This window comes from Lampris incognitus, chromosome 20 (assembly GCF_029633865.1).
Source record: "Lampris incognitus isolate fLamInc1 chromosome 20, fLamInc1.hap2, whole genome shotgun sequence".
Taxonomy (NCBI): domain Eukaryota; kingdom Metazoa; phylum Chordata; class Actinopteri; order Lampriformes; family Lampridae; genus Lampris; species Lampris incognitus.
Window position 1 is genome coordinate 2356889 of NC_079230.1, and position 13743 is coordinate 2370631.

Sequence of the window (13743 nt, forward strand, 5' to 3'; positions counted from 1 at the left end):
CCTGTAGGCTAGCACCAGAGTCTTAAACTGGATGTGAGCAGCTCCTGGGAGCCAGTGTAGGGACATGAGAAGGGGAGGTGTGTGGGAGAACTTAGGGTGGTTGAACACCAGACGAGCTGCAGCTTTCTGAACAAGCTCCAGAGGTCTGATGGTCGATGCCAGGCGCCACCAAGGAGGGGGTTGCCGTAGTCCAGCCGGGAGATGACCAGAGCCTGGATGAGCACCTGTGCCGTCTCGTTAGTGAGGAATGAGTGAATCCTGATGTTATAGAGGAGAAATCTGCAGGAGCGAGAAACCGATGCAACGTTTGCAGCAAACGACAGTTGGTCGTCCAGAAGAAGGCCTCGTCAAAGAAGGCCTTGTACACAGTCACTGTAAAGGTTCTTAACAGAACATCACTAGCCAGTGTACAGGAGTCGAAGTGGTTGAGTGTGTTGACGCCAGGTTCATCTCCCAAAGGCATCTGGAGGTCCCTGTACAAACCACCCCATAGAGAAATGCACTGCGGATCTACAGTGGAGGGTGGTACATGGATCTACAGTGGAGGGTGGTACATGGATCTAGAGTGGAGGGTGGTACATGGATCTACAGTGGAGGGTGGTACATGGTTCTACAGTGGAGGGTGGTACATGGGGCTGTGGCTACGAACGGACATGTGGCACATATAGATCCTAGAGCAGGGAGCCACTGCTCTTTCTGTAATGATGAGGAAACTCTACAGCACTTATGGCTCTGTCCCAGGTTGAGCCCTCTTTTCTCTGTACTGCAGCAGTGGCTCAGAGGTTTAGGAGAGGTTCTCGAAGACAGCCTGTTTGTCTTTGGTCCGAGGTACATGGCAGCACAGTGCAGACGTGTCACCTTGGTTAATTTTTTGATGGGTCAGGCTAAAATTAGCATTTGGCTTAACAGAGGAAACAAAATGAAAGGCACAGGGTCCACAGATGCTACACTCATGTTCAGGGCTCTAGTGGTTGCTCGGCTGAAAATTGAGTTCATGTTTTTCAAAATGATTTCAAACTTGGAAGAATTTGTTTGTGTTTGGGGACATGGAGATGTTCTGTGCACCATAGCAAACCAACTGCTTCTTCTTAACTTGTGAAAAAGGGAAGGTCTGTATCTTTGTTTTCACTGTGTATCGGGATTGTTGTTCAATATGTATAGGACTATCTGTGTTAATACTACTGTTATTTTAATGCGAATGAAAAATTGAACCTTTACAGGATTGGTTAAAGGTCTCTCTCTCTTTCTGTTTCTCACTCTCTTTGTCTCTCTCTGTCTGTCTCTATGTGTGTGTCTCTCGCCAGGTGACTACAGACTTGGAGAAGCGGGTCATTAAGTGGTTTGATTACCTGTGGACTAATAAGAAGGCGGTGGATGAGCGAGAGGTGCTGAAGTTCCTTCCTGACAAACTCAGAGCAGAGATAGCGATCAACGTCCACCTGGAGACACTGAAGAAGGTACACACACTTGCTTCTTGAGGTCGGGCACTCAGATAGCAGAAGAAGATACCTGCGCAGAGATGGTTTTTAAAGTAGCATGGGTGGTATGCTTCTCCCAACGCCACTGACTTGATTGTAGAGTAGATGGTTATGATGGTAAGGGGGACACCTAGACGACCTGCACCTCCACACAACTGTAGGAGGCTGCTGGAAATCCAGTTTTTCAGAGACCACCTCAAAGTGTGCCACCACAGCTTGCTTTTCTGTTGGAGTAAGCTCCCTTAGCCTTTGTCTCCCCAGACTCACCCACAAGGCAGTGGGGCAGTGGTTGATAGGTGCCAGGGCATGTCCACCAGGGTGGGCCTGCACACCGTATATCTTGGGCCCACTGCTGCTTGGAGATCCCCTGCCAAGTTAGCCTGGGGCCGCCAAACCCCAGTTACCATGTGAGGCCTGGCAGGAGTCTTGGTAAAAGAGACGCTATGTACTGGCAAGGGAAGGCTTACATGCTAGGATGCTTCCCTGTTCGCCACAAGGGCTAGCCAGCGGCAGCAAGTAAAGACAGGAGGGTTGCAAGCAGGTTGGAAGAACACATGCACCTTCCCTCCAACTACACACTGCTGCACTAGACACATCACACATACCCCTTTCACAGCCACACACACACACACACACACACACACACACACACACACACACACACACACACACACACACACACACACACACACACACACACAGAGCTCCTTTCATGTGTCTGCTCTAGTGTCATGACCATGGATGAGTATCATTACAGAAGCTACGTGGTTAGCCCGCAGTTAACAAAAGCTGTTAGTTGGGAGGAGGATTACTGAGGATGCTAAAGACGTGGTTTTGGTTCATTCTGTGTTATTCTCCTCCTCTCAGGTTCGTATCTTTGCGGACTGTGAGGCAGGTCTGTTGGTGGAGCTGGTGCTGAAGCTGCAGCCGCAGGTCTACAGTCCAGGAGACTACATCTGTAAGAAAGGAGACATTGGCAGGGAGATGTACATCATCAAGGAGGGGAAGCTCGCCGTGGTCGCCGATGACGGAATCAAACAGTTCGTGGTTCTGAGTGATGGAAGCTACTTTGGCGAGATCAGTATTCTGGCTATTAAAGGTGAACCCGTTTTTTTTTAAACTTCTGATTAAAATGTAAAACTTGTTTAAAATGATAAAGCCTTCATCTGTTTAATGTTTTTCTGCTGACGTTATGTGGGAGCGCGAATACAAAACGCTTTCGCTTTCTTCAGTATTAAAACCCGTAGCGTACAGAGGGGTTTCAGTCAGGGCCTTAGTAATGAACGAAAACCAAGATGAGACTGTGTTTGTGTTAGACTGGTTGTACTGGTCAGCTCCCAGTAGGAGTCAGTGATTATACTGGTCAATGTGAAGGGGAGCAGGGCTGAAAAAGGTGTTGGGTGAATTTTCCTGAGATGAAGAAAGGTTCATTAACTGTCCTTTTTTTTGGACTTTTCTCCCCAATTGTACTTGGCCAATTACGCCACTCTTCCGAGCCGTCCTGGTCTCTGCTCCACCCCCTCTGCTGATCCGGGGAGGGCTGCAGACTACCACATGTATCCTCCCATACATGTGGAGTCACCAGCCGCTTCTTTTCACCTGACAGTGAGGAGTTTCACCAGGGGGATGTAGCGCGTGGGAGGATCACGCTATTCCCCCCAGCTCCCCCGCACAGCCGCCCCGACCGACCAGAGGAGGCTCTAGTGTAGTGACCAGGACACATACTCACATCTGGCTTCCCACCTGCAGACACATCCAATTGTGTGTGTAGGGACACCCGACCAAGCCAGAGGTAACATGGGGATTCGAACCGGCGATCCCCATGTTGTTAGGCAATGAAATAGACCACCACGCCTGCTAACTGTCCTTTTTTGTTATTTTTCAATTGTTTTACTTTGTGTTGAACTTTCTGCCTCCAGCTGTCTGAGGATGCTGTCTTCACGTTGCCATTCCTCATTAGTATTAATATTAATACATACTGGTGTCCAAACTGGTCACCTGACACAAGCTGTTGGACACGCAAGGTGTTAATGAATAATGAAAAGAATGTCATTTAAGTCAACACATCTTTGATTTTCTCATTTTGGTCATTTGTTTGACACTGAGTATATCTCCCTTCTCAATGTACTCCTGTGCTCTTCTGTCCTCTCTTTGAACAGGAAGTAAGGCTGGAAATAGAAGGACCGCTAACATCAGGAGTATTGGTTACTCCGACCTGTTCTGTCTTTCTAAAGATGACCTGATGGAGGCGCTAACAGAGTATCCAGATGCTAAAGCCATGCTGGAGGAGAAGGGGCGGCAGATTTTGATGAAAGATGGACTGCTGGACCTGGAGGTGTGTGTGGATTTTTACACAGAGAGAAGAGACGTAATGCGTATAATGTAACAACATAGATAACGCAGAGCGGGACCCCGCACCCAAAACCAGCTCCGCTCAGTGGGGCCCTGCAGAGAAAATAGACCTCACATGCACACGAGAGGCATAAGTCTGCAGGAGGGGGGGACTGTGACCAAGGAAAGACAGGACAGACACGATCCTAGATCCTGACGTCATCAGGCGGTCAGTAGACATTTCTCAGTAAACGCTGTGTCCAGATGAACTGATTCTCCTTCCTGTGGTGTCCTTACCTGGACTATTGAGCATCAAGACAAGCAGCAGGTTAGAATGCTGTGATGCTTTCAGCAAAGTTTAGCAATAAGAACAGAATCAGAACAGATATGGAACATGTCACATGGGCAAATTTTCAATGTTTGTTTGTGCTGTTTGTCTGTCTGTCTCTCTGTTTCTGTCTGTCTGTCTGTCTGTCTGTCTGTCTGTCTGTCTCTGTTTGTCTGACTTTTTGTCGTCTAACTGATCCTCCCTGGAGGACTAAAGGTGAAATTGACTTTGTTTGACCTGTAGGTGGCAGCGCAGGGTCCCGACCCTAAAGACATGGAGGAGAAGGTGGACAGGATGACCGGCACCCTGGACGTCCTGCAGACGCGCTACGCTAGGCTGTTAGCCCAACACGAAGCCACTCAGAGCAAACTCAAACACAGGCTCACTAAACTGGAGAAGAAATTTGCTCCTCCCATACTTCCTGTCGAGGCCCCGCCCCCCGAAACTGAAACGACAAAGGAGGAAGAGAAGAAGTAGAATACAGTAAACGGAGAGGGAGTAGGGGGTGCTTGTTTTAAGAGCAGGGTTAGCCAGATTGTTTGCTACGGAGACGGGGCGTAATTCACTCTCGTTTCAGTCAAGGCGTTTAAAAAGCGAGAGAGTTAAAGTGAGACGAGAAGAGGAAGACAGACAGACAGAATGTGATTTGCATTATAGTGAATGTTTTTTTTCATTTTGTTGAATTTATAAAACATTGATTTTAATTTGTCAATATTTGAAGCTTACTGGGGAAAAAAGCCTGTTTTTAGAGCATCAGTCCAGGCCTTCAGGGCCCTCGTCAGGAAAAGATCAGTAACACACCAGAGAGTTTCAGCTGCTGATGTGTCAGCCTGTCTTTAATGACATCACACTAGTGCTCATGACTCAGGATAAGGAGCTGGGATCAGTTTTGTGTCTCCAGTAATGTTATCCCACAGTCCGAAGACATGTAGGTCAGGTGAATCGGCCGTACTTAAGTGTGTGTGTGTGTGTGTGTGTGTGTGTGTGGGCCCTGTGATGGCCTGGCGGCCTGTCCAGGGTGGCTCCCCGCCTGCCGCCCAACGACTGCTGGGATAGGCTCCAGCATCCCGCGACCCCCGTTGGGATAAGCGGCTTGGATAACGGATGGACGGATGGACATGTGACTTCCATGTTGCTCTGACACGTTAGTCACTATCTGTCCCATCAACCTGACCCCGGGCAGCACCATAGCCAGGTAGTGCAGATCACTCCACGGTTCATGTCGAGGTCATGTAGAGGTCTGGTAAAGGTCATGTCGAGGTCATCCTTAGCGGTCACCCACTGACATTTCAGTTTTCCAAACCTCTGCTGATCAGTTTGCCCCCGGATAAAGACATGTCTTCAAGCTTCTGATGAACGGAGTGTGTTGTGCTGATATATGGGACTGTCAGAGACTGGCTTGTCTGGATTTAGTTTTTAAAAACCACCTGTGCATAAAACTAGACGCTTTATCTTCCTGCCATAGTTTGTCCTGTGTTTCCGTATGATGTCTCGAATAAGAATTCTTTTCCTTCCGTCTGTTTGACCCTCTGTCAAGTCAGCTCCAGCCACTAACAGGAGACCTTTCATGATGTAAATGCACGCTAGAAAAATGTGGGCGAATAATTTAAGTTCAGCAAAAAAAACACCTCAGCACCCTGCCCTGCAATAAAGACATTTTATACAGAGCACGTTCCCTTATTTTAAAAGTCTGTGCATGATGCAGTGTCTGTATACAGCAGCAGCTATAAAACGTCTGCACACCCCTGTTAGAACGGCAGGTTTTCGTGATGATGACAAAATGAGTTCTTCATCTCCGGCCACTGCTGCACTGCACAGCCCACCCAGAAGATGTCAGGATAGTCCTCCAGGAACAGCTGCACTTATTTGGGGTTAATCACGGTCACTTTAATTGGTGGCAGGTGTTTATTAACTACTATTTAACACCAGCTTGAATGTGATTGGTTAATTCTGAACACAACCACACCCCCCAATTATAAAAGGGTGTACACACTTATACAACCCGGTTGTTTTCAGTTTTGTAATTTTCTATTTTTCCCCTAAAATGTTTTTCACTGTATTTTTATAGGTTGCAGTTAAAAAGTGTAAAAAGTTCTGACACGGGGCCGCTCCGGTGGCCGAGCGGGATAACCCGCCGCTCCTGCACCCCGCTCGTCACGTGGCCGGGAGGTTCGTATCCCAGACCCGCCGTAACCGGTCTCGGACAGAGCGTCCACGGGGTTAGGCCTTCGTTAGGCCACCCTTACCCGAGGGACAGTGGGTGTAGATCGGTGTAGTGTGCGGGGGCTCGTCGTTCTCTAGCGACCCCTCTTGCCCACCCGGGCTTCTGCAGCCAAGCAACTGAAAGCACTCTCGCTGCGCCTCCTTCGCGGCCTGAGGGTGATGCAATCCATGCGAGGAGGCTTCAGCGTGTAAACTCGCGAGAGCAGCCAACACGAGTTGGAAGGAAGCTGGTGTAACGCCTATCTCCTTCCTGTGGAAACGGGAGCCAGGGGAGTTATTCCACAAGAGTTCCCGCCATATGCCGTTGGGGTAATCGGGTGGGACAAGGGGAACAGCTAGAAATACATTTAAAAAAATAAAATAAAAAAAGTTCTGACATGGTTTAGCTTTCTTTCTTTTCTTTTTTTGCATCACAAAAATCTGCTGTTTTAACAGGGGTGTGTATACTTTTTATAGCCACTTTATCCATCAGTCAGTCAAGTTGCATTTTCTATCTATCTATCTATCTATCTATCTATCTATCTATCTATCTATCTATCTATCTATCTATCTATCTATCTATCTATCTATCTATCCGTCTATCTGTCTATGTATGTATCTATCTATCTATCTATCTATCTATCTATCTATCTATCTATCTATCTATCTATCCGTCTATCTGTCTATGTATGTATCTGTCTATCTATCTATCTATCTATCTATCTATCTATCTATCTATCTATCTATCTATCTATCTATCTATCTATCTATCTATCTATCCGTCTATCTATCTATCTATCTATCTATCTATCTATCTATCTATCTATCTATCTATCTGTATTTAAGTGGTTTTTGTTAAATCATTCACGCTGACAAACGGTTGGTGTTCCACAATGATGATGACGACGGGAGAGAAGAAGCGTTTCGTTCATCGGTGACGTCAGATCTCCGAGCCGACGGAGGACTCCGCTGCTCTGTCATGGCGGAACCAACGAACCCTCCAGCTGGTTTCCGTTGACACGTTGCACTGCCCACAACGTCTCTAGTCTACATGGGACTTGTAGTTCTTTTTTTACTCTTAACCTCCGTTTTGACGCTTGAAAGACTCTGTGTACCAGCATGCACCACTGTGAGGCAATGCGCATGTGCAGGAGGGAGCGGAGTCCCCAGCGCTGAGGGAGGTAGGTGGGACGGGGGTGGAGGGTGTTTGGAGCGGGGTCTAGTTTGTCTTTCTGCGGAACGACCCCCGACATCGAGCCCGAGTCTCGTGTGTTGACAGGTACGGTGGTTTAGAGGCCCGACGGGCATCGACGCCTTTTTGTCGCGCTGGAAAGGGGAGAGTTTAATGGTGCAGTTCAGCTGGCGAACCGGGAGAATCTCCCCTCTCCTTCGAGCCGATGGACCGGGACCCCGCGTTATCCGCCTCCGCCGCCTCTCTCGTGTGGTAAAGCCGGCGTCTCACCTTTACCCCCGGAAACGCCTCGCTGTAGCGCCACAGCGGAATTCCAGTCTAACCGTCACTAATATGGTTCCCGCTTCCCCATCAGCCGAGTCCAGCAGCCGGGACTCGGACAGCCGAGTAAAGGAGAACACGCCGCCAGTCTTTCCTTATAGGAATAATCAGCGCGCGCGGCTTGTCGTCCGGGGTGTGTGGGAAGAGACGGACTCAGCCGCGTGTGTGTGTGTTCAGCTTGTCTGGGAGCGCCCTCGCCTCTTCCAGAGGGAGGCATTCCCAACATTCCCTCTGCCATCCCAGTATCTTTATTCCTGACGCGCTACAGGGCTCTTACCAGTCCATTAGACGTTTAAAAATATCCAGTTAAACGTTTTTGGCGTGCTTACGGGGGCTTGCACAATTTTGAGAAAACGGGAGTGCTTTATTCACATTTCCCGACATTTTCGAGAATACAGTCGTTACACGATGACGGCTGGTATTCACGGTTTTCCCGGCTAGTAGTGTGGATGGTATTCAGGGTTTTCCCGGCTAGTAGTGTGGATGGTATTCACAGTTTTCCCGGCTGGTAGTGTGGATGGTATTCAGGGTTTTCCCGGCTAGTAGTGTGGATGGTATTCACAGTTTTCCCGGCTAGTAGTGTGGATGGTATTCACAGGTTTCCCAGCTGGTAGTGTGGATGATATTCACGGTTTTCCCGGCTAGTAGTGTGGATGGTATTCACAGGTTTCCCGGCTGGTAGTGTGGATGGTATTCAGGGTTTTCCCGGCTAGTAGTGTGGATGGTATTCACGGTTTTCCGGCTGGTAGTGTGGATGGTATTCACAGGTTTCCCGGCTGGTAGTGTGGATGGTATTCACAGGTTTCCCGGCTAGTAGTGTGGATGGTATTCACAGGTTTCCCGGCCGGTAGTGTGGATGGTATTCAGTTTTCCCGGCTGGTAGTGTGGATGGTATTCACGGTTTTCCCGGCTAGTAGTGTGGATGGTATTCACAGGTTTCCCGGCTAGTAGTTTGAATGGTATTCAGTTTTCCCGGCTGGTAGTGTGGATGGTATTCACAGTTTTCCCGGCTAGTAGTGTGGATGGTATTCACATTTTTCCCGGCTAGTAGTGTGGATGGTATTCATAGTTTTCCCGGCTGGTAGTGTGGATGGTATTCACAGGTTTCCCGGCTAGTAGTGTGGATGGTATTCACAGTTTTCCCGAATGGTAGTGTGGATGGTATTCACAGGTTTCCCGGCTAGTAGTGTGGATGGTATTCACAGGTTTCCCGGCTGGTAGTGTGGATGGTATTCACAGTTTTCCCGGCTGGTAGTGTGGATGGTATTCAGTTTTCCCGGCTGGTAGTGTGGATGGTATTCACGGTTTTCCCGGCTAGTAGTGTGGATGGTATTCACAGGTTTCCCGGCTAGTAGTGTGGATGGTATTCAGTTTTCCCGGCTGGTAGTGTGGATGGTATTCACAGTTTTCCCAGCTAGTAGTGTGGATGGTATTCACAGTTTTCCCGGCTAGTAGTGTGGATGGTATTCAGTTTTCCCGGCTGGTAGTGTGGATGGTATTCACAGTTTTCCCGGCTGGTAGTGTGGATGGTATTCACAGTTTTCCCGGCTGGTAGTGTGGATGATATTCACAGTTTTCCCTGAAGGAAACCAGAATGAAGTAATGTGGGGGGTCACGGAGGATGGACTGCGTAAACAAGTTCATCTGTAGCTCAGCTCTGTTTTAACATCCTGCTATACTGGATTGTGACAAACCAGTTTGGAAAAGAAAAGAAAATTCTCTCTCTCTCTCAGGTGGTGACAATGGAGCCTGCCTGGCGACAGCAAGGCAGGGGACGTGGCCGGGGTCAGGGGGTTCAAGGTGAGAGGTCACGACCTCCACAGAAGCAGAGACCGGGTGGCTCCTTACCTGGACCTGCAAATCCACCTCCAGCTGCTGGAAGGATGAATAATGCAACCACATGTCAGCCTGATCAGGGTGTGTGTGTGTGTGTGTGTGTGTGTGTTTACAGTAGTAAAATCTTGTGTGTATTTTAGTCCATTCACTTGTGTTGGGGGGAAAACTCCTTTGCTTTGATTTCTTCTGGCGTGCTACCACCTACAGTTCAGTGATGTGAACAACAACAGTTAAGAAGAAATGATTCCATCTCGTAGGAGGGTAACAGATACACAGCCTGTTTACTGATCTTTGACATGTTCAAACACTTTCAGCAGAAATCAGTTTGCTGTGATTGCTGCATAGTGTGAGGACTGTAAGTCAAATGACATTACACGACTTGGCATGACATAATATGACATTACATTACATGGCAGTCAAAATGTCTGTATATTTTTGTAAACAAGTGAAGGTGTTGGGTGGTTTGAGTTTTGGAACTGGATGTGGATTTCTGCTTTTCTTTTTTTTATGTTGAGTAATTGAAATGTTCACTGTAAATGTGTGGACTGACCCTGGGGTCTCCGTATCCTCTACCCTAACTTATAAGCTCAGTTGTGATTGGCTGTTTTTTATTGACAGGATTGTCTGTCCAGTCCAAGTTTGAGGAGATCAGGAAGTCAAACCAGGTTGCTGCTCAGCGACTGGTCCAGAACCATTATAGTTCCTCTTCCGATGATGACTGTGATCCTGAAGATGGAGAGATCGACACCAAGGACGGAAAGAGAGGGACAATTCTAGCATCTACTTTTACGACATATGCACAGACAGGTAAGAGGTAGTACAGGTAAACAGGTGGTGCAGACAAACAGCCAGGTAAGAGAGAAACAGTTAAGAGAAATGGACAGGTGATACAGAGATGCACAGAAAGTAGAACAGATAGAAACAAAGAAATCCACAGATGGATAAGACACGTAATACAGTAAAGACTATCTAGCTGTGTCATTTTTTCATGTGTACATCAATACAAATACACAGCATACAGTTGATGGGTTTATCATTCCTACATGCAGCAGTAGAAACTGAACTGGATCAGATCTGAACCAAGTTCACTTTAAACTGGTTTACAGGTGTAACACAGGACATTATGTAGTGTAGACCAGCAAATAGACAAAGTCAAGACTGAAGCTCAAAAAAAAAAATTCTGAAACTGGAGACTGTCAGTTTAAAGCCATGGTTACACCTGAGAGCAGCTCCACATAGAGAGTAAAGGCATGGTTAGACCTGAGAGCAGCTCCACATAGAGAGTAAAGGCATGGTTAGACCTGAGAGCAGCTCCACATAGAGAGTAAAGGCATGGTTAGACCTGAGAGCAGCTCCACATAGAGAGTAAAGGCATGGTTTGACCTGAGAGCAGCTCCACATAGAGAGTAAAGGCATGGTTAGACCTGAGAGCAGCTCCACATGGAGAGTGAAGGCATGGTTAGACCTGAGAGCAGCTCCACATAGAGAGTAAAGGCATCGTTAGACCTGAGAGCAGCTCCACGTGGAGTGTAAAGGCATGGTTAGACCTGAGAGCAGCTCCACATAGAGAGTAAAGGCATGGTTAGGCCTGAGAGCAGCTCCACGTGGAGAGTGAAGGCATGGTTAGGCCTGAGAGCAGCTCCACATGGAATGTAAAGGCATGGTTAGACCTGAGAGCATCTCCACATGGAGAGTGAAGGCATGGTTAGACCTGAGAGCAGCTCCACATAGAGAGTGAAGGCATGGTTAGACCTGAGAGCAGCTCCACATGGAGAGTGAAGGCATGGTTAGACCTGAGAGCAGCTCCACATGGAATGTAAAGGCATGGTTAGACCTGAGAGCAGCTCCACATGGAGAGTGAAGGCATGGTTAGACCTGAGAGCAGCGCCACGTGGAGAGCGAAGGCATAGTTAGACCTGAGAGCAGCTCCACGTGGAGTGTAAAGGCATGGTTAGACCTGAGAGCAGCTCCACGTGGAGTGTAAAGGCATGGTTAGACCTGGGAGCAGCTCCACATGGAGTGTAAAGGCATGGTTAGACCCGAGAGCAGCTCCACATGGAGAGTAAAGGCATGGTTAGACCTGAGAGCAGCTCCACATGGAATGTAAAGGCATGGTTAGACCTGAGAGCATCTCCACATGGAGAGTAAAGGCATGGTTAGACCTGAGAGCATCTCCACATGGAGAGTGAAGGCATGGTTAGACCTGAGAGCAGCTCCACGTGGAGTGTAAAGGCATGGTTAGACCTGGGAGCAGTTCCACATGGAGTGTAAAGGCATGGTTAGACCCGAGAGCAGCTCCACGTGGAGAGTAAAGGCATGGTTAGACCTGAGAGCAGCTCCACATGGAATGTAAAGGCATGGTTAGACCTGAGAGCATCTCCACATGGAGAGTGAAGGCATGGTTAGACCTGAGAGCATCTCGGCATGGAGAGTGAAGGCATGGTTAGACCTGAGAGCAGCTCCACATAGAGAGTAAAGGCATGGTTAGACCTGAGAGCAGCTCCACATAGAGAGTGAAGGCATGGTTAGACCTGAGAGCAGCTCCACATGGAGAGTAAAGGCATGGTTAGACCTGAGAGCAGCTCCACATAGAGAGTAAAGGCATGGTTTGACCTGAGAGCAGCTCCACATAGAGAGTAAAGGCATGGTTAGACCTGAGAGCAGCTCCACATGGAGAGTGAAGGCATGGTTAGACCTGAGAGCAGCTCCACATAGAGAGTAAAGGCATCGTTAGACCTGAGAGCAGCTCCACGTGGAGTGTAAAGGCATGGTTAGACCTGAGAGCAGCTCCACATAGAGAGTAAAGGCATGGTTAGGCCTGAGAGCAGCTCCACGTGGAGAGTGAAGGCATGGTTAGGCCTGAGAGCAGCTCCACATGGAATGTAAAGGCATGGTTAGACCTGAGAGCATCTCCACATGGAGAGTGAAGGCATGGTTAGACCTGAGAGCAGCTCCACATAGAGAGTGAAGGCATGGTTAGACCTGAGAGCAGCTCCACATGGAGAGTGAAGGCATGGTTAGACCTGAGAGCAGCTCCACATGGAATGTAAAGGCATGGTTAGACCTGAGAGCAGCTCCACATGGAGAGTGAAGGCATGGTTAGACCTGAGAGCAGCGCCACGTGGAGAGCGAAGGCATAGTTAGACCTGAGAGCAGCTCCACGTGGAGTGTAAAGGCATGGTTAGACCTGAGAGCAGCTCCACGTGGAGTGTAAAGGCATGGTTAGACCTGGGAGCAGCTCCACATGGAGTGTAAAGGCATGGTTAGACCCGAGAGCAGCTCCACATGGAGAGTAAAGGCATGGTTAGACCTGAGAGCAGCTCCACATGGAATGTAAAGGCATGGTTAGACCTGAGAGCATCTCCACATGGAGAGTAAAGGCATGGTTAGACCTGAGAGCATCTCCACATGGAGAGTGAAGGCATGGTTAGACCTGAGAGCAGCTCCACGTGGAGTGTAAAGGCATGGTTAGACCTGGGAGCAGTTCCACATGGAGTGTAAAGGCATGGTTAGACCCGAGAGCAGCTCCACGTGGAGAGTAAAGGCATGGTTAGACCTGAGAGCAGCTCCACATGGAATGTAAAGGCATGGTTAGACCTGAGAGCATCTCCACATGGAGAGTGAAGGCATGGTTAGACCTGAGAGCATCTCGGCATGGAGAGTGAAGGCATGGTTAGACCTGAGAGCAGCTCCACATAGAGAGTAAAGGCATGGTTAGACCTGAGAGCAGCTCCACATAGAGAGTGAAGGCATGGTTAGACCTGAGAGCAGCTCCACATGGAGAGTAAAGGCATGGTTAGACCTGAGAGCAGCTCCACATGGAGAGTGAAGGCATGGTTAGACCTGAGAGCAGCTCCACATGGAATGTAAAGGCATGGTTAGACCTGAGAGCAGCTCCACATGGAGAGTGAAGGCATGGTTAGACCTGAGAGCAGCTCCACATGGAATGTAAAGGCATGGTTAGACCTGAGAGCAGCTCCACATGGAGTGTAAAGGCACGGTTAGACCTGAGAGCAGCTCCACATGGAATGTAAAGGCATGGTTAGACCTGAGAG

The 13743-nt window shown here is 48.6% G+C and overlaps 2 protein-coding genes across 4 annotated transcripts in view; both read left to right on the forward strand.

Annotated features, from left to right (window-relative positions):
* The window catches only part of cnga1b (cyclic nucleotide gated channel subunit alpha 1b), a 43462-nt gene extending 38848 nt beyond the window's left edge, over window positions 1-4614 (forward strand). The window contains exons 13-16 of the mRNA XM_056300785.1: window positions 1305-1457; window positions 2346-2577; window positions 3638-3813; window positions 4381-4614. Coding sequence (XP_056156760.1) covers window positions 1305-1457; window positions 2346-2577; window positions 3638-3813; window positions 4381-4614 — 795 coding nt within the window. The remainder of the gene's footprint in view (window positions 1-1304; window positions 1458-2345; window positions 2578-3637; window positions 3814-4380) is intronic.
* Window positions 4615-7504: 2890 nt separating this feature from the next.
* The window catches only part of nfxl1 (nuclear transcription factor, X-box binding-like 1), a 90867-nt gene continuing 84628 nt past the window's right edge, over window positions 7505-13743 (forward strand). Inside the window, exons 1-3 of one of the 3 annotated variants that reach the window (XM_056300117.1) lie at window positions 7505-7520; window positions 9586-9769; window positions 10307-10495. In XM_056300117.1, the coding sequence (XP_056156092.1) occupies window positions 9595-9769; window positions 10307-10495 (364 nt within the window). In that variant the 5' untranslated portion in view covers window positions 7505-7520; window positions 9586-9594. The other 2 variants (XM_056300116.1, XM_056300118.1) reach the window with 2 other exon arrangements.